This window comes from Magnolia sinica, chromosome 17 (genome assembly GCF_029962835.1).
Source record: "Magnolia sinica isolate HGM2019 chromosome 17, MsV1, whole genome shotgun sequence".
Taxonomy (NCBI): domain Eukaryota; kingdom Viridiplantae; phylum Streptophyta; class Magnoliopsida; order Magnoliales; family Magnoliaceae; genus Magnolia; species Magnolia sinica.
The window spans coordinates 71,310,922-71,336,523 of record NC_080589.1 but is presented as its reverse complement, the minus strand read 5'-3'; the positions used below and the strand labels follow the sequence as shown (position 1 = coordinate 71,336,523).

General features: G+C 38.4%; 1 protein-coding gene across 5 annotated transcripts; it reads left to right on the top strand.

The window, feature by feature from the left end:
- Positions 1–2,621: 2,621 nt before the first annotated feature.
- Positions 2,622–21,043, top strand: LOC131230962 (phosphomannomutase). Of its 5 annotated transcripts, none has more exons than XM_058226989.1 (13): positions 2,622–2,669; positions 3,131–3,265; positions 5,487–5,587; positions 6,300–6,344; positions 6,500–6,566; positions 11,404–11,480; positions 15,832–15,867; positions 15,964–16,019; positions 16,102–16,201; positions 16,665–16,760; positions 16,861–16,950; positions 18,159–18,210; positions 20,768–21,043. In XM_058226989.1, exons 3-13 carry the CDS (start codon positions 5,516–5,518, stop codon positions 20,836–20,838), a joined length of 762 nt encoding a protein of 253 aa, XP_058082972.1. In that variant the 5' UTR covers positions 2,622–2,669; positions 3,131–3,265; positions 5,487–5,515; the 3' UTR covers positions 20,839–21,043. The 5 variants fall into 5 exon arrangements, with proteins under 5 accessions (XP_058082972.1, XP_058082973.1, XP_058082971.1 ...); XM_058226990.1 differs by having other exon boundaries at positions 2,626–2,747; XM_058226988.1 differs by lacking the exon at positions 2,622–2,669 and adding an exon at positions 2,824–2,974.
- Positions 21,044–25,602: the final 4,559 nt, after the last annotated feature.

Here is a 25,602-nt window from a genome sequence, read left to right as displayed (position 1 = left end):
TCCCACTGATTTTCTAGTTTCCCGCTGATTTTCATGTTTCCGCCACTGATTTTGTTTCCCCGCTCATTTTCATTTTTCACCGCTAATTTTCTAGTTTGTCCGCTCATATTTCGATTTGCCCGTTGTTTTTCTAGTTTGTCCGCTCATATTTCGATTTGCCTCTGTTTTTCTAGTTTGCCCCACTCATATTTCAGTTTGCCGCTGCTTTTCATTTGCCCTGCTTGTTTTCTAGTTTGCCTCGCTTATATTTCAGTTTGCCCGCTCATTTTCATGCTTGCCCGTTAATTTTCATGGGTAATTTGTCATGTATAAACCACATAGTTTCCTTGTTTGGATGAAACTTTTGTTTTGGAGTTTTTGGGGTCTGAATCTTTCTTTCTGCTCCCAATTAAAATAGGGTTTGATAACACTATAAATGACGTGTTCACATCTTTTACTCGTTTTCTTCATATGTTTAAATATAAGTTATTATATCATAATCAATTTCATGACAAAATACATAAATAATTGTGTTCTTTAATTTTCTTCATTGCTTTCACATTTTTAATTAACCGTATGATTGTGAGTTCATAATGGTTTCCTACCTATTCAAATAAATATGAAAATCAAAGCCATCAAAGAAAACTTGGAGAGGAATGATATGATCGTTGACAAGATAATATGAATAGTACTCTTGGGTCTTGAGTTTATTCAACTGTGATGCATGGTTTGGTGATCCAGGCCAGGTCGTCTAATAGGTCGCACCATGAACTAAATTTTTTCCAAAATTTTCCTGTAAGTAAATCATTCTAGTTTAGGATTCTTACTCTTGCTCGGGTGGTAGACTCTTATGAGTTTCAACACCCAGTCAAGCATTTGAGTATCCATACGTGGTGAAATTCCTCAAGTGTGAGTGCATGGGGGTGTGTGTATATGGTATGTTAAGTAGCTCATTCTAGTTTAGGAGATATGCTTGTTAAATTAATAAATAAATGAATTAAAAGATAGAAAAATATTTTTATATACTTATATATACATATTTACATAATTATGTATTAGAGAAAAATGTAAGGGAGAAAAAGTTCTTCATGTAAAAAAATAAAAAAAATTAAAAAAAAAAAAGAAAAAGGTGCATGGCATTACAGTTATGGCTACGGTTATAATCCGTAGCCATAGCCCAGCTCTGACCTGGTCAACCAGGTCCCAACCCGGTCGACCCCAACTCACTGGCTCCATTTTTTTTTTTCTTTCTTCCCCATTTTAATCCCCACCGATTTTTGTGGGTCCCATTATGAGGTATGTGTTATATCCAAACCGTCCATCTATTTGGAGAACTCGTATTAATGCTTGAGATGAAAAATAAGACAAATCTAGCTATCAAGTGGACCACACTGTAAATGGCAGTGGGTAATTGAACGTCTACCATTGAAACCCATTTAGGGGTTACAAAAGTTTCGGATCATTATGAAATTTGTTTTTCCAGTTCATCCAGCTCTTTGTGACCCTATGAATGAACTTAGATGGGGAGGATTTCTCACAAACATCACAGTGGGCCCCACCTGAGTTCCCATCGCCCGGATTTCTCACAAACATCACAGTGGGCCCCACCTGAGTTCCCATCGCCCGGACTGTCGTCAGCGCTCGTCTCTGCACGCCAGCCAGGGGAAGACAGGGGTATTTTCGTCCTCAAAGTTGGTGGCCGTACGAGGAGGTCCAAGTGCTTATTCAAAGTTTGTATAGCTTCCCAAAAACCACTGGATAAAAGGTGGGGTCCACAGTCGTAAATTTCTCGATAGGAACTGAGCATTGGTGTTGACTTCCTCACACTAACTATTTCTTGTATTAATTCAGGAGATGAACCACCGGCTTGCCGTCCAAAATAAATCCAACGGACAGGAATAGTCTACAATATTGTTTTACGCAGTTGTTTTTCTGCGGTGTGGTCCACAGCTTTAGATATATTCGTGGCCACCAGCCCCGTGGCTGGTGGTCAGTGCTCTGTGGGCCCACAATGATGTATCTGTTTAATCCATTTCGTTCATCCATTTTTACTGATAATTTTAGGTCGTCGTCCAAATAATTATAGGTATATAAATCTCAGGTGGACCACAAGACAGGAAAAAAATAGTGGTTGGATATCCACCATTAAAATCCTCCTAATGCCCAACGTACAGTTTATTTGACATCCAATATTTTGATTAGGTCATGCAGTCCCAGATGACGGAAAAAAAAAATCAGCTTGATCCAAAACTTTTATGGCACTTAAATGTTTTTAATGGTTAACGCTCATTCAACACTGTTTCCTGTAACGTGGGTCACTTGCGATTTTTATATAAATAAAATTTGGTCTTCTACAATAAAAGGATCTGGAAAAATAGATGGACGGCATAGATGAAACACATACATCATAGTGGAGCCCACAGAGCACCGACCATCAGCCATTTGCTGGTGGCAGAGCTGTAGCCAATCCGTTTCCTTCCGCACTGTCCCCAAATTAAAAAAAAAATGATGAGGATGAAAAAAAACAAAAGAAAAAAGAAAAACAAATAAGGGTCTGGGCTTACCTTGCTAGAGCAGAGAGAGAGAGAGAGAGAGAGCGAGAGGAGACGCTGAGAGAGAGAGAGAGAGAGAGAGAGAGAGAGAGAGAGGAGACGCTGAGAGAGGGAGAAGTTGACGTCGGTTCAGAGCAGGTAGGTGCACTTTCAATGCAGCTGCGTTTCCACCTTCCTCTCCCAAATTCAAAATGGATAGCCGTTGCCTGTAACAATGTAACCCGTGACTTGAAAAACACCTAATTCCCCTTTTACATTTCTTGCAATCTTACTTGATAGAAAGTTACAGGTTGAGATTTTGTTACCTCTAACATTTCTCCCCCAAACACAAACTGTAAGAAACTCACCTGTAACTTTCTTACATTTTACACAAGTTACAGGTGAGACATGGAACTCGAAAGATTTCAGCCGTTGAAGGACTTCCCCGTATAAGATAAAAACCAGTCCGTTACTACATTTAAATTATCTCTAGATCTGCGCTCCCGTACAATTCGTTTTTTTCTTCTTTTCCTTCTTTTTTTAATCCGAAAAGATCGTATTTTGTCCCGAATCCCGAAGCAATTCCAGAATCTAAATCTGGTGTTTTTCCTTCGTTTCAGATCTGTATAAGAATTACAGCAGAGGGCAGAGAGAAGTTCCTGTTCTGATTTCAATTTCAGAGAGAAAAAAGGGGGACAGAAAGAAAGAGAAATTCCTGAGGAATTTTCTGAAATTTCAATTTCAGTCTTTTTGAGGTAAATTTCATTGTATTCCGAGATTTTATTTTTTTAAAAAACTTCAGATCTGTATTTGTATTTAGTTTCTGATGTGGTTTGAATGTATGCATAGCTGTGGATTTGAATTTTTAATGTTTTCTTATATAAAAAAAATGGGAAATTCAGTAGAATTAGATATTAAAATGATTTTTTATTTTTCGCGATATGGATTGGATCTTCAGATGGACGGTTCTGATTTCACTGCGGGGAAAGGAGTGAAAGGATTGTTTGTTTTGTATTTGATAAGAATTTGGTTAGATTCGTGTTGGTTTTTAGAGAATGTGATTAGTTTCAAAATGCCGCTTCTCCAAATCTCTGGCATTTTCATTAGGGCCAGGTTTCGGGAAGGACAGGGCATAATTCTTCTTTAGTTTATTACAACCTGTTGCTGTTTGAGATTGGCTGTGCTTTTGCATTAGTTTCTGGCATTCATGGCCCATTGGTTTACAATCATTGCGACTCCTATAATTACATGTTTTCAGAAGGATTTGAGGAAATCCACAACCCTTCATTAAGCATGAAAACACTAGCCACAAACCTTGCCCCCACATTACACAGACTGGAAAGTGCCATCACTACCTCATCCCTGCCATTTCTCAACACAATAATTCCCATTTGATGAAGGTTGACCAAAATTCTCTACCAATTGTGTCTCACTTTGAGTCCATAAGACACCACTCTTCCTCCTATTTACATCCCCACCCAAGCACGCACCTACCACTATTCCTCTCTATTCTCTACTCTCTACTTAATCACACAGACATTCATTCCTTCACCCATTACTGCTAATCCTAGCTATCCATGGTTGAGACATGTCGCTTTCCCATTTCATCACAGAATTCGCCCCAAAACTTATAAATATTCTTATTCTTGAAGGATGAGGGCTTTTGAAAGGAACAATGGACTAAATCACTCTGAGAACCCAGTGGTAATTCCAGAAAAGATATTATTCTCCAAACCATGTTCCTTCAAGGCCTAGTTGGAGGCTAGCCTTCATTGTGTTTTGTAGCCTTAGTTGGCTCAGTCAGGTCCTGTAGCTTATTGCTGGTATTGATGTTGTCAAAATCGTTATCACATTGCAAACTATAATATGGGTTGAATTGTATCGAATCTCAAATTGTATCATAAATTATAAGGTTTTTTTTTTTTTTTTTTTAAAAAAAAAAAATTTGAAATAACTTATAAAATATAAATGAATCAAGAAAAAAAAAACTCATAAATTGTCCATTTACCATCAACATTCACCTAGAAAAATAATATTGGCAATTGAGAACTTGTATATCATATGCTTATTGTGATAGTGTTAAAGGATTCTCGTCTTTCCTTTATAATTTATCTTTCAAGAAATTTAGCTTAAAAAACATCCAAGCATTCTTTAATAATTTTACCCTTCTTAAGTGTAGAATTATGTTGGAAAAACCGGCATTTGATGGACCCAAGAAAATGATTTATTGATTTCATTTCTTTTGGTATTTTGAATATCAAAATTCCCAAATCACTTATGAAGAATAAAATAAAATAATCTTTTCTTAAACTATTCTTAAGGCTCCCACCAATTTAAAAACATAAAACGAAAGTCAAGTTTAAAGAAGAAAAGAACATGTATAATTCAAATTGTAAATTGGGATTCGAATTGTAAATCATCATATTCAAATCGTTGAATCATATGATTCATTTAAAAAGGATTCAAGGTGGGATTCAAATCATTTTCCTTAAGGTATAGCTCCAATCGTAAATCGTTAATCGTGGGATTTTGACGACTATGGCTGGTATCAATTAGATTTAGACATATAGTATCTTATCTTTTAAAAAAATAGATACGGTATCTTATTTGTATGCTTACCTTTTCTCTGAAAACTCCCAGCTTTTGTGGGAATTTTGATTGATTATTGATGTGAATTTCATGTGAATTTTTCACAATTGAGAATTTGACAAATTATCAAAGAATTACATAGAAATAGGAGAAATTATTTGAGAACATTCTTAGAGAGAATTTCTGGAGTTCCATTTTAAATAGGTGTGTGTGCAGTATATTTTTTAAAGAGTTCTCTAGAGTGGAAAAAGTTTGGTAGGATTTATCTAAGGACATTATCATCTTAGCATGATCCTGTATGTTAATTATCTTTGATAAATCTCATCCACACCCTCACTTCTATTTTCTTTACTACTAAAAATCGGCTCTTATTTGATGATATTGTAGAAGCTTTTACAATCTTGTGAAAATTGCTAATGATGGCTGGGAGGAAGCCTGGTTTGATTGCTTTATTTGATGTCGACGGGACACTTACAGCTCCAAGAAAGGTACAAATACTTTACTCCTTATCCCTTTGAGATTTCCACAATGGGAAAAAAATTCCATTGCTATTTTTATGCTTCTTGTTATCTATTTGACATTTCTGGAATGGTTTTTAAATTTGTACTTAAACTTGGAAATCAGTATTCTATTTTTTGAGTTTGACACATCCAAGTCCATGTAGAACTCCCCAATTTTATAAAATGTAGTTGGACTCTGTAGTTGGAGCTGGGACTCCAACCATGCCAACTATGCCAAGTTTCTTGTTGATCAGCTGTTTTTTTATTTTTTAAAGAACAGATTAGTAGTTGAACTATAGTAGGATCCATTCTGTAGACAATTCCTTTGATGAAAGCTAAGAAGAAATTCTGCACAACAGAGTATTATTTGAACTGTAGTAGGATACATTTTAGAAAAGCAATATTTTCTCTTCTCCACACTTATCACATCAACAATCATCACATATTTCACTTGCCTCAATATGATTGCACCATTCTTATCAAACTATGTGTTACTTATCAGTTTTCAATGCAAAGTTGTTTGTTTTCCTACTTTCATGAACCATAAAGTTGATAAATCGGCTCTCTCTTCTTTTTTTTTTTCCTAGAGAGATTATCAAACTTACTGCTAGTAATATTTTGAAGTTCTTGGCAGATGTATCCTTGACATTTTCTTTGCTAGTAATTATCTCTTATTCAAATTCTTCTGCTCAATTGTCAGGATGTGACTCCAAAGATGTTGGAGTTCATGCAGAACCTTCGGAAGGTACCTGATTTCTACTATCTTTCATTCTGGCATAGCAAATTGAATTAAAGTGATGTCATGTTGCTTTTTCACATTTTAGTCTCCCTTTTTTCCTCTGGAAAATTAGCACGGTAAAACATTTTGTTTCAAATGCTCACTGCATTTTTTGGTGGCAGGTTGTAACAGTTGGTGTTGTTGGAGGATCTGACCTTGTAAAGATATCAGAGCAGCTTGGGAAAACAGGTCTATTTAGCTAGCTCTTGACTATAGCTGTATGAATCCTTTAAGTGCTTCTCTGCCTTTATTATCTTGCAATCCCTAAATGTAGCTCATTTTCTACTTTTTGTTGCCACCCTACGCACCGTTGCTTTTATTGACTAAGCTCTTGATGGTTTGTTTTGTTACATGCAATGGAAGTTAAGTGCGACCTAGAAAATCCATAGTTTTCTTTGCATTTTTGTTTGATATGTTTATTTGACATATTCCTTGACACATGCTGCAATTGAGATTCAATATTTCAGAATAGCATTAAAGCTTTACATTTTGTGTCACAAAGTGTCATCTGATCATTGTTATTAAACCCTTTTGCTTCACACAAATTTCATCTTTTCAGTCGGCACTATTTTTTGGTATAGTTTGGAAAAGAGTAATCTTGTATAAGATAATGAAATTATCATGTATGAATTGAAAGCTGATTGTTATCTTTTGATAGTAGCAGAATTAGATATGAAAAAACAAGAAAACTTTCTTGATTGGAAGTTTGCGATATTAATTTCTTTTCTCGTGGACTTTACTTCTAGTTGCTTAAAAGGGATTCTTCTTTAATGCACACACAACAAACAGTGCATATCTAGGAAGTCACAGAACGTTTACTATATATTTTCAGACAGTTTTATCTGCTTTGGAATAGACTGGTCCACCCTCAAAAATAGGAGCAAGGATTCTAGATTGCAAGAAGTGTTTATCAGTATTGTTACATCTATCACTAGCTGGGGATATGGAAACATGTATCGATATCGCCTATATGTTTTGCTGATACCCAGAAATGTATCACTAACTATGGGAAACATTGAGGAATACAAGAAAATGGTGGAATTTCTCAATGAAACTTTAGGAGATGCTAAAATATGCATATTTGCGTATTTAGGAAACAAATAATTGCAAAAAAGATACATAATAAGTTTTTCTTTAATGGGGGTCTAAAGGCATGTAAAGCTGACTTAGGGAAACATTAGAGAAACATGAAAAATCGTGGAATTTTTCAATGATACTTCAAGAGATATGCTAAAATACACATATTTGCATATTTAAGAATCAACTAATGGCGAAAAAGATGCATATTTAGGAATCAAATAATAAGTTTCCCTTTAATGGGGCCTAAAAGCATGTATAGCTCAAGGAATCACTGGGGAAAATGGGGAAAAAGGTGGATCCATCAATCTAACCATCTATCCACACACACACACACACACACACATCCATCCATCCATCCATTCATACATACACACATACAAACATGCATTTCATCATACAACCATGCGCCCATAAAGAAATTTGAAATGGAATTTTTAAAAAAACATATTTTTGGTGATATTGATACAATGGTGATATTATTGAAATATCGCCAATACACTGGCAATACAAGTGGCTACACTAAGAATATACACAATCAAAAAATATTGGCGACAATATCAATACATCGGCGATACTTAGCGATATATCACTGATACCTAGAATTTTTTATACTACTAGTGTTATCGGTATCGACAAGCTAGGGGTAAGTTTTAGGATACGCAGTATACTTGTATATGCTCCCTGTAACAGTATCCACACAATATGACGTGACTCCTAACAATTTTATTATATCTTGGTTATAATAGCTTCACACTTGAAAGTATGTTGTGAATGTGATACCCAATTCCATGAACGTCTTCCTGAACTTTGGAAAATGGGTAGTTGTTTCCTCTTTCCTTAGATCTGTGTTTGTATTGGTGTACATATCTGCTCATTTTAGGTGTCCCTACATACTTACTTTTTGCTTTTCAAGATTCATGCCTTCATCATCATCACCACTATAATTTATGCCTTGTCCTAGCTAATTGGGGTCGGCTACAGGAATCTTGTTCTGCCATTCCACTCTAAATGACCATATCCTCAGTTACACCATAGGTCATCAACTCTTTTCTTACTACCTTCAACCACATCCTTTTGGGCCTTTCTTTTGCCCCTTTATAGCCTTCAAGTTGAACCAACTTCTTTCTAATCGGTGCAATCTTCGTCTCTGATACACATGGCCAAACCATCTAAAGCCTACTTTACCTCATTTTATTACCCATTGGCACTACTTCTATTCTAAGTTCCCTTAAACGTGTTCATTTATAATTCCATCCTTCCTCACCTTGCCACTATCCATTTTCATCTACACCCAGTGTATGAACTTTTGTTCCTCGACTGCCCAACATTCTGTCCCATAAAGCTTTGCTGCTCATATAACCATCCTATAAAATCTCCCCTTCAGTTTGATTAGTATGTGACAATCCCAACACTCTTAAAGTGCCACAAAAAAGCTAGAGAAATTTTGTAGGAATTTTCTTTGGAAGTTAGTGGGAATAGGCACAACCATCACCTAATTGATTGGAGGGTAGATGGGTTTACTGTAGGAAGGAATAGATGATGGAGTTGCACCCTTATGGGGATTGGCGAGGTTCAACAAAGAGCAAAATCATTGCATCCAAGTATGGGGAATTTAATAGGGGCCGGGATCCAAGGGCTGGTGTGGGGAGGTTTATTTCTGGTATGTGGATAAAAATATTTAAGATTGGATATACTTAAATGAAATGGGGAGACTTCTTATGAACGCAAGGTATTCATTATCAGTAATGGCGGCAATAACAGCCAGCCTTATGGCTATTATGATATGGGTCGTAATGGCCGTCATGGCCCTATAACAGTCAAAGGAATTTTGAAGGAAGAAAGTGGGTCAGTCCTGTATAGGACCATTATGGGTCCATATTGGCCAGTTATTGGCCTTTTTTTTTTTTTCCAGTGTAGATGTTACAACCCTGTATCGTGTAACAGGTCCCACCATTGCAGCCTTTACATAACCGTTTTTTAATGCCATGCATGAAAGGCTTTCCTTTTAAAGTTAATAAGGGGGCCAAGGTGAGATTTGAGAAAATTCTTGGGTGAGTGAAGAACCACCTTGGGTATATATCCAAAGCTTTATAAGGTGGCCTCTAATAAGGAAGCCCTCATTGAGGAGTGCTATGAGGAAGTAGGTGCAACCTCATGTGGAACATTATTTTTAGACAGGATTATTTTTGTATGGGTGGGTGGGGTGGGAAAGTGCGGTTTCATTGATTTTTTTACTATTTTTGAGTGTTTTTTTTTTCTTTGGTCCATGCCATGGGAATTATGAGTGTTTGGAAATGAAATATGGAGGGATCTTTTTCCTCTAAATCTTTTTAAAAGCCTTAATGGAAAGTGTTGATCCTCTTCCTTGTGTGCTTGTGCAGCCTTTGTAGTCATACCTTAGTTGCACTAACCTTCTAACCAGGCTCCATTCTAGTTTTGAATAGCACTTCAGACTTTTGCTCCCTCTTCCTAGATGTTTGTACTTGCTAACATTGTGAAAGGACATTTATCTACTCCAACACCTGAATTTTTGCCCACTCCCTTTCATGTGTCGTTAAATTTAGGAAAATCACCTTACCCTCAATTATCTCCAATACCGTGTACACAATCTTCCTGGAGTTTGCATAATGTGCATGAAGGAAGAGGAAAGGGTTCACGATCTCCTCATTTATTGCCAATCGGTGTGGAAGATTGAGCTTATTTCCTTCATCTTTTCAACGTGAATTGGGTCTTTGGAAAAAAGTCAAGGGATGTTATGAGTAGCTTGGAGTGATTCAAAGTTGGAGGTAGGATTCTTCAGAAAGTGCTCATGGTAGCTTTGTCTTGGGAGGTTGGAAGGAATTTTGAAGTCATTGAGGCTCTTTTACTAAAAGTGAAAAAGAATCAAATGGGCTTTTATCCATGCCATTGCTTAGTCTTTGAAGCAATTGGTCATTGGTGTCAGATAGTGGACTGACAAATATGTAACTGGGTCCAAGATGGTATGATTGCCTAATTGTTTGTAGAAAATTTGATGAATCTTCCAGCGGAGGTCCTAGTGGAACTGGATGGTAATTATACAAGTGTGGAGCTTTAAACCTCAGCTAAGGGCTGAGGATTGCCGTGAAGAATTGCTCTGGTTTAGGAATTGTGGATGGTGACTCCTTGTAAGTATTTGGGCAAGCTGTGGAGGTCTTTCTCAACTGTGGAACCTGTCCTTTGTGTTTGAAACTATTGATTCCTTGCCTTGAGATTAAATATTTTGTCTGCCCATGTCGGTATGGGGACTAATGTCTTGGCCAATGCTTAGTTGCATGATCCTTCCAACTAGGTGTCGCTTTTGCTTCAAATTGTGCTTCGGACTTGTGCTCCCACTCCCACTTCCTACCTTTTTATACTTGAAACCATTTTGAAACAAATGCTTCACCACTCCTGCACCTGAATTTGTTTTGCTTCACGCTTCATGCAACTATAGGCCGATTTTCAGCCAAAGTGGTGCTTTTCATATTCTTTTTTGCTTTGGGAACTCATTTCCTCCCTGTTGATGTATCCTCTCGCTCTTTCTCTTTGAATAAATCTCGTTTGCTTTAAAAAAGGATAATGTTACCAACCACGATGATGAACAAAAAGAAAAAGAAAAAGAAAAAAGTTCTACTAGTCAATTGAGGGCTTCCATGTTGCAAGCAAAACCAGCAATTGTCAATCTTGTGAATTAGTTTTTCACTTGGTGTCTGAATTGTCAACTCTATATTAAGTTACAAGTACAACTGCATACTTGGTTATTTCTATATACCTCTAGAGTAATATGAATGTCTCTGATAAACCTTGTGCATATCTAAACTTGGGTTCATATGCTGAATTCCTTACTTCCCGTAAATCATTTATTTAAAAATCTTTTGGGAATTGCTTCATTGCTTACATTTATTTTCAAGGCCTAACACTTTCAACTAATTTTGTGTTTCTGCAGTAGTTGATGACTATGATTATGTCTTTTCTGAAAATGGTCTTGTTGCTCACAAAGACGGGAAGCTCATTGGAACTCAGGTATTCTTCTTGTATTACATATTGAGATTTCTCTTAGAGAAGGCTTAAAACTGGTCCTTAGATTTCTCTCTCTCTAAATTGCTTTAATAGAAAACTTATATAACATGAACTATTTAAGTTCATCCCTAAGGGTTGAGCCCACAATCATCAGTATCTTATCTTCCAAGGCTATTGATCATTTTCTTTTTATTGATCGATCATGTTCATCACTAAAGCATTAATATCTTCAGTTATGGATTGTCTTAAGACTTTTTTGAAGAAAAGTAGTGGAACATTATTTTCAAAGAAAATGTGAGTGGAATCAGCTCGGCAATTAGTGAAAATGTTTGTATTTTGTAGCTCTCCAACTTGATGAATCCTGCTTGCTCTAATACCATGTAGTTTGTGATAAGATGTAAGAGAAAGAGGAGAAGAAAGAGAATTGGAATGGAAAAAGAGGACAAAAGATTAGGGTTTGACACACCCTCCCCTCTTTGCTTTTATTCACTTGAGTTGGGAAAAAAAAAAAAAACCAAAAATGGGAGTTTTGTCTCATTTTCAGATTCCTTGGGTGTTTTCTGATTCCGTTTGTAGCTTGTTGGTAGCCTGGTAGGATGTTAAGTGTGGTAAGCAAAGATCAAAGCTTTGGAAGTTATCCATTTTGGCAGTTTGGTGGGCTGTGTGGGAAGAAAGAAATGGGAGGTGCTTCAATGATTCCTCTTAAGTCCATAGAGGATGTTATCAGTAGGGTTTTTCGCTTTATAGTTGAAAGGGCTTCTGTTGTGGAGAAGTTAAAGGATTGTAATTTGGCTTTTCTAGCGAATTTCTGATTGGCTATCTCAGCCGCTCAGTTATCCCTTTGTTTTCTCCTTTTCCTTTTTATATAAAATTTCCTCGTTATCTGTCCCCCCAAAAAAAAATGCCAAAAATACCAAATATGTAGGGGTGGCAATGGGTCAGGCTTGGGTTGAACCCTACCTAACCCGACCCACCCATATAGGTTATCAACGGGTTTGGCCAGACAACCCAACCCTAAACCTGAAACAAAATAAAGAAGAAAAGCATAGATTTTTTCTTAAAAATTATGAATGCACATATCATTCCACGGTCTGGGCTAGGTTGTGCATAGCCTTAACGTTGTATTCCATTCCTGAACATGAATTGGGCCATGGAAGGTTGGGTCAGGTTAGTCGAGCCTAGCCCATTTACAATTAAATGGGTTGGATCGGTCTTGATCAGGGTGTCCCATATTGGTTACGTATCGGCCGATACGTAACGGTAACGGTGGGGTCCGTTACGCGATACGGGGGCGTAACGGGCGATGCCCCGATTTTGCTACCGTAACGGCCGTTACCGGTGAAACGGCCGTTACTGACCCGTAACGGCTGTTACGGGCCTTAAAAAATAGGAAAAAAAGAAAAAAGAAAAAAAAAATACTTTACCTTTTCTTCTTCTTCTTCTTCTTCTCGGGAAGCTGCGGCTGCGGCCGCGGTGGCCTACTGCTGCTGCTTCCTCTCTCTCTCTCTCTCTCTCTCTCTCTCTCTCTTTTTTCTTTTCTCTTCTTTCCCTCTTGACTGGTGTACCACACACCAGTATAGCTGCTGGAGGTACGTTTCATGTTAAGACGAGCGTTGATAGTCCTCGAGCTTCGAGTTTTACGAACGGTTCAAAGGAGATCAAAGTTACGTGGGCTCCACAGTGATGTATTTATTATATCTACACCGTTCATCTATTTTCAGAGCATTTTAGAGCACCACCAAAAAAATGAATTATATCCAAAGTTCGTCTGGACCACATCAAAAATAGCAGCGGAGATAATGATTTTCACCATTAAACAATTCGTAGGGCCCACCGTAACGTTTATTTTCCATCCAATCTGTTCAAGATTTAAGACGAGCTCGTCAAATGAATGGATGGTTTAGATATAACACATGTCAGCTTGATCTAAAACTTTTGTAACCCCTAATAAATTTTTAATGGTGAACTTTTAATTATTGTTGTTTCTTATGGTGCAGTCCACCTGAGCTTTGGATGTGCCTCATTTTTGGGCTCATGCCCTAAAATTATTTGGCAAAATGGATGGATGGTGTGGATATAACACATTCATCACGGGTGGGGCCCAAAAAACTTTGACACGTGTGCTACACTTCACAATCCGAGTCCCGCCTAATTTAAAAAATTGTACATGAGACATATATTAACTTAAAATTTACCAATTAAATTATGGACTGCAATTGCTAACTCACAATGCCAAAATCAAATTGTTTGAATAGTTTTAATTGTTAATTTGTGGACTTTTATTTTTTAAAATAGGGACATTTGATTTTTTTCATGATTCACTATCCAATAAATGTCCACCAATTCATAAGTGGGATAATGGCAATGAATTGCATGAATTTGAGGCTAATTTGGGGCATAGATTGGTCCTCCAAGTCAGCCTCAAATTGGCAACGCCATCTAGCTGAATTTAATTTCATTTTTTTAAAGAACTATTGGGAGAAATGATATCAAATTGTTAAGTATATAAATTAAATATTTAGAAAATTAAATATATGAATTTTGTAGTCAAATTCATGTTACCTGGTTCAAAAATTAATCAGACAGTCCGATACAACTTCTCACCAAAGAGTGGACCGTTACACTACCATAAACATGTTCCAATATATAAATGAATGCATATTTGGAATGCTTAGAATATTCCGGATTTAATCCATATTTTTTCATATTTTTTTGGCAAAAAAATAAAATTGCACTGTTACGGGCCGTTAGTTACGCACCCGTATTGCTGTTACACCCTCGTATCCGTATCAGTTTCAGAGGGCACCGTTATGCCAACTGATACCGATACGGGATACCTTGGTCTTGATGTATTTTTTTAGTGGGCTGGTTTGAGTCAGAGGGTAATGGGTAATGGGTAATAGGTCAGGTTTGGGAAAAAATTCTTGGCCCATTTAGTAAATGGGTCGGGCTTAGGCTGACCCTAACTTGGTCTGAACCCGACCCATTGCCAGCCCTACAATTTTGCCCCTCATTACAAATTATATATGCTCCCTAGGATAATCAAATATTGAAAGGGGCTGTAATGATAAAGAAAGGAGAGAAGATGAGCTGTACAAGTGTACAACTCAGATTAAATCACCCAGGTGGGCCCATACAGTTGTATGGCCCATGCGCCTATTAACTTTGACAATTAGCAACGTCACATCTTCTTTTTGGCTCCTACCATTCAAAAGGATGGAGAGATCAAGGAGCATGTTTCCAATGAATTTGATCCCGGGGGGATGAAATAGAGGTGTACCTCTAGAGTGCCATGCCAATGAAACATTGAGGAAAATTTTATGTGACATCTATTAGTGTACGCTACATGGGGTGGTAGTTAGCAATTAAGAAGCAAAATAAGCAGAGGATGGGCATAGTAAAGATGAGGATGTTGAGATGGATTTTTGGGAAGATTAGGAAGGATAGTATTAAGACTGAGGGCCAGTTTGATAATCGGGAATCCATGTAAAAACAAAGGAACTTGTAATCATTATTTCCAAAGCTACTATTGAGACATGTATTTGAAGGGATTCCATTTTAAGTGGCATGTTTGATTTGCAAGTGGAAATCTACACCATCTCACAAGGATCACCTTTGATTTTGTACTTGAGAATTGTAGAAGTAGAAAAGGATAAGATTACATCATGGAATCCATTATTTCCTTTGCAAATCAAATAAGTGAAAACATTAATGCTTAGTTGCTTACATTGTCCTTTCTTCTTCCATTGATTCTCACTTATAAAACAAGCTCTAAGATCATTCAAAACAACCCGAGAATATCCCTGATTGGAGATGAAAAGATGGAGAGACGATTTAAATGGTTCAACTATGTGCTAAGAAAACCGGAGATAGCCCCAATGAGGAAGGGAAATTTGATTAGGGTTGAAGGGCCTGGAAGGAACTTGCAGAGATGTGGTGAGGAGATATGAAGAGCCCTCTTTCACTTACTGAAGATAGGGCCTTGGGATTTGTTGGTGAAATAGGAATCATAAAAGCCAACACCAAATAGCTGGGACAAGGCTGTAACAATTACAAACTCATCCCATACATGACCCATGTGGTCTAGCAGGCAGCTTTGCAACTATTCACATTCAAAGATTGGGGTGAAGAAAATGGTTAGTTCTTCTGACAAGCGTTCCTTGCACTGTTTACAATATTCATGAATAACCAACTCAAGTATAGAATTTTTTGTTGTAATTAAAGATTGAATTCTCAAGCATTGCCCGAAACCAAGCTCATGTCTTCTTCTTCTTCTTCTTCTTCTTCTTTTTGAAATGCATTTGTTGTGCATTATTCCTCTTAATGACCTCATTTGTTTCTACTTCTACCTCAGAGCTTGAAGTCATCTCTTGGAGAGGAAAAACTCAAGGTGAAGTGCTTCTCCTTCTACCTATGACCTACTAAATCCATAGAGCATTTATAACTGTGGAAGTTAGACATAATAAGCTCCAAAACTTTTGTGCAGGAATTTATTAACTTCACGCTCCATTATATTGCTGACTTGGATATTCCAATAAAAAGGTTGGTGAAAAAAATTTATTGACTCAATTAACCTCTACAAACTTAAAAGTATTGACGTTTTCCCTCTCATTTGCTTGTCCAGGGGAACTTTCATTGAGTTCCGAAGTGGGATGCTTAATGTATCACCAATTGGGCGAAATTGCAGCCAAGAGGAACGAGATGAGTTTGAAAATTATGACAAGGCATGTATTTTCTGCTCACAAAAATTAAAATGAAACATAAAGATGGCATTTCATTTTCATTCTAAAGGATTACATTTGCAGTTGCCAAACCTAGATTGCCCCCACACGCCAATGTAGCATAGATGTAGGAGATGTGGGTTGTGGGCTGTTCATCAAGTCGGCTCCACTACTAAAGTTTACCTGGCCAAAAAATCAGGTTGGCTCATTGGTTTGGCCCATGCTTTTTACACAAATGAATAGCCAGTATGAGATAATCAATGGTCCACATTCAAGGAACATATGGTGCCCACTTGATGAGTAGATTGGCCTCAAATTTTGGCCAGGGCACATCTACACATTTTCTCTGTTGGCAAATGTGGAGGCTTCTGGATTTCACCGTGCATATTACCATCTGCAAGTGTTGATCCTCTTCTATCCCAGTTACCAGTTAAAATAATATTTTAGAAGAAAATGATTCATTCAGGTTCACAATGTACGTACAAAGATGGTCTCTGTGCTTCGGGAGAAGTTTGCACACCTTAACTTGACATTTTCCATTGGAGGACAGATCAGCTTTGATGTGAGTTTGCACACCTTGATGTTATTTTTTGAACAGTCAAAAAGTGGATATGATTGAAAATCGGCAGTTGAATTTATTTTCTGCACTATGCTTGTAACAGGTATTCCCACAAGGTTGGGACAAGACGTACTGTTTGAGATACCTTGAAGAATTTAATGAAATTCACTTCTTTGGAGACAAAACTTACAAGGTAATCTCTCAAAGATTGTCTATTGTGCCACTAGACTGGCAACATTAGATTATATTCAACCATATGTGCAATAGGGTTGTAGCGGATGTATTGGTTTGCCCTTCTTCCAGTTCTTCCATTTTATTTATTTTTTCCAAAATGATCCATTCTACTTTGATTAGTTGAATCCCACTCAAATCTTGTGTTTCGATCCTAAAAATTGACATTGATCTAGTCTAAAATGATTTTCTAAGGTTCCTCCATGGTTCAAAAAGTGGAAAACAAGAGAGAACTGAAAATCATGATAATAATAATTTTGAAATGGGGCTTTTATGGCTGCATTTGCCTGTAATTAGGGCTGTAGACGAACCGGGCTAGCCCGGTTAACTCGCTCGACTTGGCCTGAAAAAGCTCAACTTGCCCGACCCGGAACTGAGTTCGGGTCGGGACAGGCCATTTTCTTCATCCCGAAACTGAGTTCGGGCCGAGTTCAGATAGGTCCCAGTTCGGCCCGACCCGGCCCGAAACTCGACTCGACCTGGCCCGACCCAGCTCGACTCGGTCAAGTGGTGTGTGTGTGTGTGTGTGTGTGTGTGTGTGTGTGTGTGTGTGTGTGTATATTCAAAACCCTACCTGTCCCTTTCCTTTTTACCCTTCTGGGATAGTTCACCGCCCATCTTTAAAGTGACAGTGACTCATCCACCTCACAGACGTATAACTTGAACGGCCTAGATTCATCCAAATACAAAAAGGAATACTTGAGGGCCTTGTAATGGGACGCGGATTACCTGTCAAAGCCCTTCCCATGAACTTGCTGTAAGGTTCAAAAGTGGCCCGAACTCGTCCGATTGCTGACCGGGCCGGGTTCGGGCTGGGTGTGGCTGGTGACCGGGCCGGGCCGGGTTGAGCATAGTTCGACTCGGATCGACTCGTGTACACCCCTACCTGTAATGGCCATAACAGCCCTGTATTGGCACTGATATGCACTCTTTTTTAAAAAAAATAAATTTATAGCAGGCTAGATCACCCTTGCATAGCATGCCAGGGGTTACCTATAAAGATATGATAAGGTCATATTGTAACCAGTTTCTAAAACCATGCCTCTTATTTGTGCCCATGTTGCATTCTTTTATGTGTGCGTTTGTGCATGTCCACACATCTTTACCAATGCATGTTCTCTGATTCGTGTAACTAGTATTGGACTAAAAATATCATTGTCTGTTGAACAGGGAGGAAATGACTACGAGATTTATGAATCTGAGCGAACGGTGGGTCACACAGGTTAGCTCTAATCCTTAACATATAATATATACTAGATGCAAATGATATAATTTAAGGTATTGAATGAGGAGATTGGGTTCTTTATAGAACTGCCCCCTATTTAACAATTTTGACTAATGACTCTTTAAGAATTTTATCTTCAACTGGCACATTTCTCTTCATTCATGTGCAAGCCTATCCAACCGACCTCTAATCTTCCACATTTAAAGAGCGTCAGGGGGTAGTTAGAAACTCCCCCCATGTTTGCAGTTCCACAATAACACAATACTTTATCTTGGGAGGCAGTGCATCCTCATAGAAGGCTTTTTTCATATTCAAAGTAATTATACAATTTGTAGATGTTAAGCTTGCCAACACACCACATGGCAGCAATTATTGAATGTACTTCTGTCTGGCAAATAAAAATATTATAGGAACTTGCCTGTTTGATACCTGATCTGTAAATGCGAGGCCCATGGTTGGTTTATCTAATCCATTGATCTTATGGCCCCCATCATGGATGAACCATGCCTAAAAAATCTCTTCATTTGGTCAATTCTAACCTTTCCATCGTTGGCATGTAAATACATGGTAAAGAAGAAATGTACCAACAGTCCTCATTCAATGGAGAAAAGACTAGATTAGATAGTCAGGATCTTCCAATTTGGTAGATTTTTGGGCATGGTTCATCAGTGATGGTGAACGTTAGATCAATGGCTTGGATAAACCAATTATGGGGCCCACATGTATGCATTACATGCCAAACAGGAAAGTTCCATGTTTGTAACGAACAGGAAACTTGGCCATATTATAGAATTAGAGACAGCAGAGAGTGGAGTGTAGATTGAGGCCGTTCCATGTTTGTAACGAACAGGAAACTTGGCCATATAAAAATTATTTGTTTTAACGATGAATAAAATTTTCTTTAGAGTCACGATAATTTGCAATAAATTTGTGAAATTTTTAAGAACTACAAAGATTTTGAAAATCCCACGATATTATCACAATGGTATCATGTGGCGTGGGATTTTCAAAATCTTGGCAATATTTGTCACTAGGGCTGGGACAAGGCTATGATGATGGTGATGAATTGGAAAAGGATCTACCATATGGGAAATATGACTCATTTTCAACTATAAGCTAATTTTTTAGAGAACAAATGATCAACAACTGGTTGTAGACTAACTAATCCTACAACTCATTTGGAAATGTCCAATATTTTCAAACACAGAATGTTTCAAGGGAAGAAGTGGGAAAAAATAAATTCAGAAGGCTTAAAAGGGCAGGCTGCAAGATACAACCAGTTGTAGTCTATCAATTCTCAATTCTTTAAGATGAAATACAAACTGAATTTTGTAATACAGAGCTTATCAATTGATGAACCCGATGATCTAAGAACAGACCAAGGATTACCTTATATACTGGATTCAATTCACAATTTATGAAGTGCATACCTGATAGATGATTAAGGAAAACAATAAGGCATGTCCACATTCAATGGAAGAAAACCCCAAAGCCTGAAGAGCTATGATCTGCCAATACAGCAGATTTAGGGGCAATCCCTACCTACTCTGGGGCCTGTCAAATCAACAATCTAAGTCACCTAGCCAACTACCATTAGGGCTGAAAGTCGGGTGGGTTGGGTCAGGTTGGTGCTCAACCCTACCCCAACCCAAGGTTCTTATACCTCAACCCTAACTCAACCCAAGCCCAACCCAAGCGGGCTCGGTCAGGTTGGTCAGGTGGATACATGCTAATATTTTCATTATTACATTAGTCTATTATATTTCAATACACATCTTATTTTTGTATCTAATTTTATTAATTATATAAGTAGTTATTTATCATAAAGAACTTCATTTTTATTTTTATTTTTCTAAAATATAGGACAAATACTCCTTTAAAAGTCGTGTTGTGTAGCACACAATCTATTTGGGAGAGAGAAATCCGGCGTATCTTGTTAGCTTGAGTTATTGGAAATGACGTGGACCAATGAGACCCAACAGCTCTGGAATTTTCTGTGCCTTCAACACAGACGATCCACACTCAATTATAATTTATAAATAACTTATATATCGATCGGGTTCGGATTGGGTTGGGCAACCCGAGCCTGACCCAAGTTTTATCGGGTTGGTGTTTGTATAGCCCAAGCCTGAGTCCAACCCAATGTCGGGTCGGTCACGAGTCGGTCGGGTTGAACCCGCCCAACTTTCAGCCCTAACTACCATACATGTATGGAATTGGGAGCTCCACCATATAATTCATTTGCTTTAGAATACCCACCTGTTTGGACGCAATTCTGCAAAAGGGGTTTTCAAGCTTGCTTTTTCGGTCGACTCACTGAATTTCAGCAAGTGGGCTTTTTAGCACCTGTTTTGTCAAGCGGGGGATCAGACGGGGGTTTGCAAAGTGCATCCAAATGGACCAAGCTAACTGCAGCTTGGCCAAAAACAGGGTTTAGGCCTCAAATGCCCCTTCTGAGGATGCGTCCAAACGGGCCCCAAGCATTATGAAATTAAGGGTGCTCATAAGACCTTGGGAATGACTCCAAACACTGCCCATCTCTTATTGTCTACAGTCACCAGCCCGGACGATACAGTGGAACAGTGCACAACTCTCTTCCTTGGCAAACAAATTGGAGGTACTTAGTTTTTATAGTACCTTGTATGTGCTTTCAATTATTTTATTATGTTGTATCCTTCATTTCTTAGTTAGAAAATGCAAATGCTTAGCTGGTCAGTAATTAGCATTTGCATTACTTTCATAACATGGCTTTGTAACTGGCATTACAAATAACAGAGACGAGATACTGAAATATGTTGTGATAAATGAAAGAAACCGAGATTTTGATGGAGGGCTGTTATTAATATTGATCATGTTTACATTCGTGTGTTGTATTTTCAGCTTATTCCATTCCCATTGCATAATAGAGAGAATCCATGAGTTGCTTTCATCCTCCTGATGCTAAAATGAGAGAAGTTGTACCTAATGCAAGCGTTTTCAGGTTGAGCTTAACATATATAATCGCCTTGTGGAGCCAACCATGATGTTTTGATGATATCCAACCCGTCTGTTGTGTGAGGCCCTCCAATTCTTGTCTCCCAAAACTCTGGTGGGCCACAGATATGAAATCACGCCTAAACCCTCTAAAATCACCTATGGTTGCCCACCTGTGCTCTTGAGTTGTCTGACTTTTCTGGCATCCATCCGTCCTGGTCAGGCGCATCTTCAGAGTGGATTTGATGGAATATGCAAAATACAGTCGGCCCTACATACAATCTGCAAGGTTTTTAATGGTAGACATCGTAATCCCAACCATTCCCTCAGGTGGCCCACCAGAAAAGTCAGACCACCTGAGTTTTGGATTTGCCTAATTTTTGGCTGCCTAGCAGAAAATTATTGTTTGCAATCCATGAATGCATTGAATGCCATCAAAACTTCAGTGTGGGCCCCACATGTTCATTTCAACTACTATTTGAAAACAAGCATAACTGTTATTTGGGACATAGTTCAGGAACTCAGAAAACTCGAGTAGATGAGCAGCCAGGTTAGGTCGACTCAAAGACAACTCAATGTCTAATAATTAATGAGTATTTAGTCGTAACAGATGCTTAGAATCTTAGTTCAAAAACTCGCTGAGAAATCAGTTGAGTAAACTCGAGTTAACAATATTTAAAGCATTCTTTACTAAACTCATTTCTGGCCCTGACTTGGAAAGACTTGTTGAGTCCACTTGATAACTCGATAGACTTGACACGACTCAAGTGACTCGGTCTGAGTCCATCCTTGTGTGAACATCGAGTTGAGTTTTCAGGTTTTTTAACCATGCTTACAGTAGTTAAGTAAATTAATATAAAACAATGAAGCTGAATATGTCACAGCTCAAAAATTCACAGGCGTCTTTGAAAATTGGGCTAGTGACTCAGTTTGAGTTGGCTCCAACTCGAGGGTATAGTAGAGCCATGCTTGTGAGTGAGTTTTCCAACTGAGTTAGTCCTCGTCGAGTCAACTCAAGGCTAGAAAATGCAACTTGATGCAGTTCATTCAAATGTCCATTTGCGTATAATCTATTTGAAGAAAGATCCCTTCTTGACCACACGACATAATCTATTGGGAGAAGATCTCTTCTCAACCACACACACCAGTATCAAAATCAAAAGAAAATATTAAAAAGCGGCAAACCACGGTACAAAGATTTATGTGGTTCTCTTTTGGAACGTTCACAAATTATCACCAATCCACTATACTAGTTCAATACAATGATGACCCTCTCTCTTATAATAAAATATATATTATCCCAAGCCAATTAGGGTTAAGCAGCTCAATACAATGACGGTCCTTTCTCTCTTATAATGGAATATACATTACCCCAAGTGTATTACGTTTCACATACAACTCCATGTGAAATTACAAAATTGCCTTTTAAATTGGAGCACACCCCAAATTCCCGAGTAATGGGGCACTGGCCCCCCGGACCCTAGTGACCTCAGCACGAAGCTCGACCCTGTGGCTGGAAGAAAAGTACACCTCTGATGATGAGGCTTCATAGATTATAACATAATCTCCAATGTGGCCAGTTGCACTAAGCCAACTTAAAAGAGTCTTGTTGAGTCACGCCTGTGAGTTTTCCAAATGTGGCCCAGGGTCTTCTAACGGGCAGACTCCTTATTTTAAGATGGGGAGTTACATAATGCTCAGTCTGCATATGACTTGATACGCGGGCACTCAGAACTTGTACATATTGCACATATCAACTCAACTCAAATGAACCAACTAGATTGTCCAGCCCACAGTCATCAAGTCAAAATCCCAATATTAGAATGGTTGAACAATCCTAACCTCTTATACATGGGCACTTGTTTGTGGAAAGAGGACCATTGGATTTTTCATTTTTAACCGTTAATAAATGTCCACCATAATTTGGACGATTTATTTTGACTACTTGTGTGCCAAGTGTGCATTTTCTAAGTAATTTCTTAGTGCCTGCATATCATCCACGACACTCTCTCGAGTATCAAAGTGCTCCTTGAAAATGGCTGCACCTATTCAACCGGGTAGTGCCTCTGTGAGGCCCACCATAATGTATGGGTTTTATCCATGCCGTCCATTCATTTTTCCGTATCAATTTGGCATTTGGGCCAGAAAATGAGACAGATCCAAGGCTCAAATGGGCCACACAGTGGGGATTGATCGACCACCATTAAAATCTTCCTGGTAGCTGCAGAAGTTTTGGGCCAAGCTGGTATTTGTGTTTTCCCCTCACCCAGGTCTATGTGATCTTATGAAAAGGTTAGATGGCATATAAACAACACAATGTGTCGTAAGACGGTTTGAATGGTGAGCATCATTATCACCGCTGCTTATGTGGTGTGATTCACTTGAAGCAGATGGTGGGATGTCACCAAGTTCCATTGGCCCCACCATAATGTATGCGTTATATCCATACCGTTCATTCAGTCTGCGAAATCATTTTAGGGCATGGTCAAGAAAAATAGGCAAATTTAAAGCTCAAGTAGACCACACTATAGAAAAATAGGGTATTTGTATTTTCCATTGGCCAGTGCACTTACACCACAATGGATGCTGGAACCCATGACCTCCTGTTGAAACTGCTGTGAATGTACCACCGTGCCATAAGGTCGTACGCCAGCCCACTGCCCCCCCTTTTTTTTTCTTTCTTTCTTTATATCCTAAAGTCAGTCCACTTATTTTTTTGCTCATACCTAAAATAATCTTGAAAAATAGATGGATGGCAGGTGTAAAACCCATACATCATGGTGGGACTCACATAGCCCCTGCCTGGACTGAATCCATCCAGACAGGGGTAGGACGAAGTCAAGCTTCTGCGCTAATATGGATGGTCTAGATGGTTTGCCAAGTCGGGTTGGCAACTTATCCATGGGAGCGGATTGGGTACTACCCCCACCAAGATGTAGCTAGGGAAAGACAGCGATGTCAGGGGTTCTGTAGGGCTCATCGTGATCTATATTTTTTATCTACACTGTTCATTTATCTTGACAGATAATTTTAGGGCATGAACACAAAAATTAGATGGATTGAAGGCTTAAGTAGACCAAACCACATGAAGCCGTGGAGATTGAATTCTTACCGTTGAAAACATCTTAGGGCCCACTGTGATTTTATTTGCCATCCAACTTGTTCACAACCTGACACAGACATGTATTCATGGAAAACATAAATATCGGATTCAGCCGAAACTTTTATGGCCCTAATAAGTTTTCAACACTAGGCTTTAAATCCCCACTGCTTCCTCCCATCTGCCTTCTTTTTTAAGCTCGTGCCCTAAATTGATCTTTTAAAATAGATGGATGACGTCGATAAAACATATATACCACAATGGCCCCATAGAGCCCCTGGCATGATTGCCCTTCTCTAGCTTCCTCCGGGTGAGGTTAGTACCCAATTCACGCCCCTCATCCACTGTACACATGGCATAAATATCTATTAATCTAGTCACTTCAAAATGAGGGGGCCAGCGATGTGATGATCATGTTAAAAATCGGATGCTTCAAATCTATATTAAAACAGGGGTCATCAACCAGTCGACAATCTCATGGATAGGTCAAAGAATATTGAAATAATTCAGCTTTTGGCAAAACTCTCTGAACAGTTTTTGAATTTTTGGGCGGGACGAAAAGTTTGTAGACCAAATGACCCGATCAATCGTAGTGTTTTGACTAGTCGACTCAACAGGTCAACAGGTTGCATAGTGCATTTTGGCACGATTTATTTCTATTTCTAGTTCTGCTTAAATATGTGGGTCTAATCAGAATTAAGGGAATGCTAGACGTGGTTAAAAGTTTGAGAGAGTTTTGTAGAGAGAAAAAACTAAGTCTTTTTTCTTGGGAGCTTCAAATCGGTAAGGTTTTATCTCTTGGAACTTTTTTTTTATTCACAGTGCATTGTCACTTTGTGTCGCCGGTTGTTTTCATAAGCATTTTTTCACATAAATTTAGTGATCTCTGTTAAGTTTGCTTATACAATTGTGATTACCTTGTTTAATTACTCTCTACATGCTTCCGCAAGTCCCAACAGATCCTACCCTTGTGATTGGTATTCTAAAACATCTTATCCAAATTCAACAGGTGAAATCAGCATGCTGCATGGCTGAGAGATCCAAAGTGTCATTTCTGGTTGCATTAGCTGACATTTGAGTAACGGTTCAAAAATCTCTAGTCTTAAGACTGTCCAGATTGCAGGCCATCTTGTGAATGCAAAATCCAATGGGACAGTCAATCGTAGCTTCCTTGTTGAGATTAGACCATCGACTACATTTTCTAACCATCAATGGACTCCTCTTCTCCATCCCAACCATTCAAACTCAGCCATTTAATTTGTCCCATTGGCCCCCTACAACATCACACCTCATACGTTAAGGTGCATGCAAATCAT

Coding starts and splice junctions, on each gene's coding strand:
- LOC131230962 (XM_058226989.1), top strand. CDS start 5,516: ATGATGGCTGGGAGGAAGCCTGGTTTGATTGCTTTATTTGATGTCGAC. Junction 6,345..6,499: donor TCATGCAGAACCTTCGGAAG/GTACCTGATTTC, acceptor TTTTGGTGGCAG/GTTGTAACAGTTGGTGTTGT. Junction 11,481..15,831: donor GGAAGCTCATTGGAACTCAG/GTATTCTTCTTG, acceptor CTTCTACCTCAG/AGCTTGAAGTCATCTCTTGG.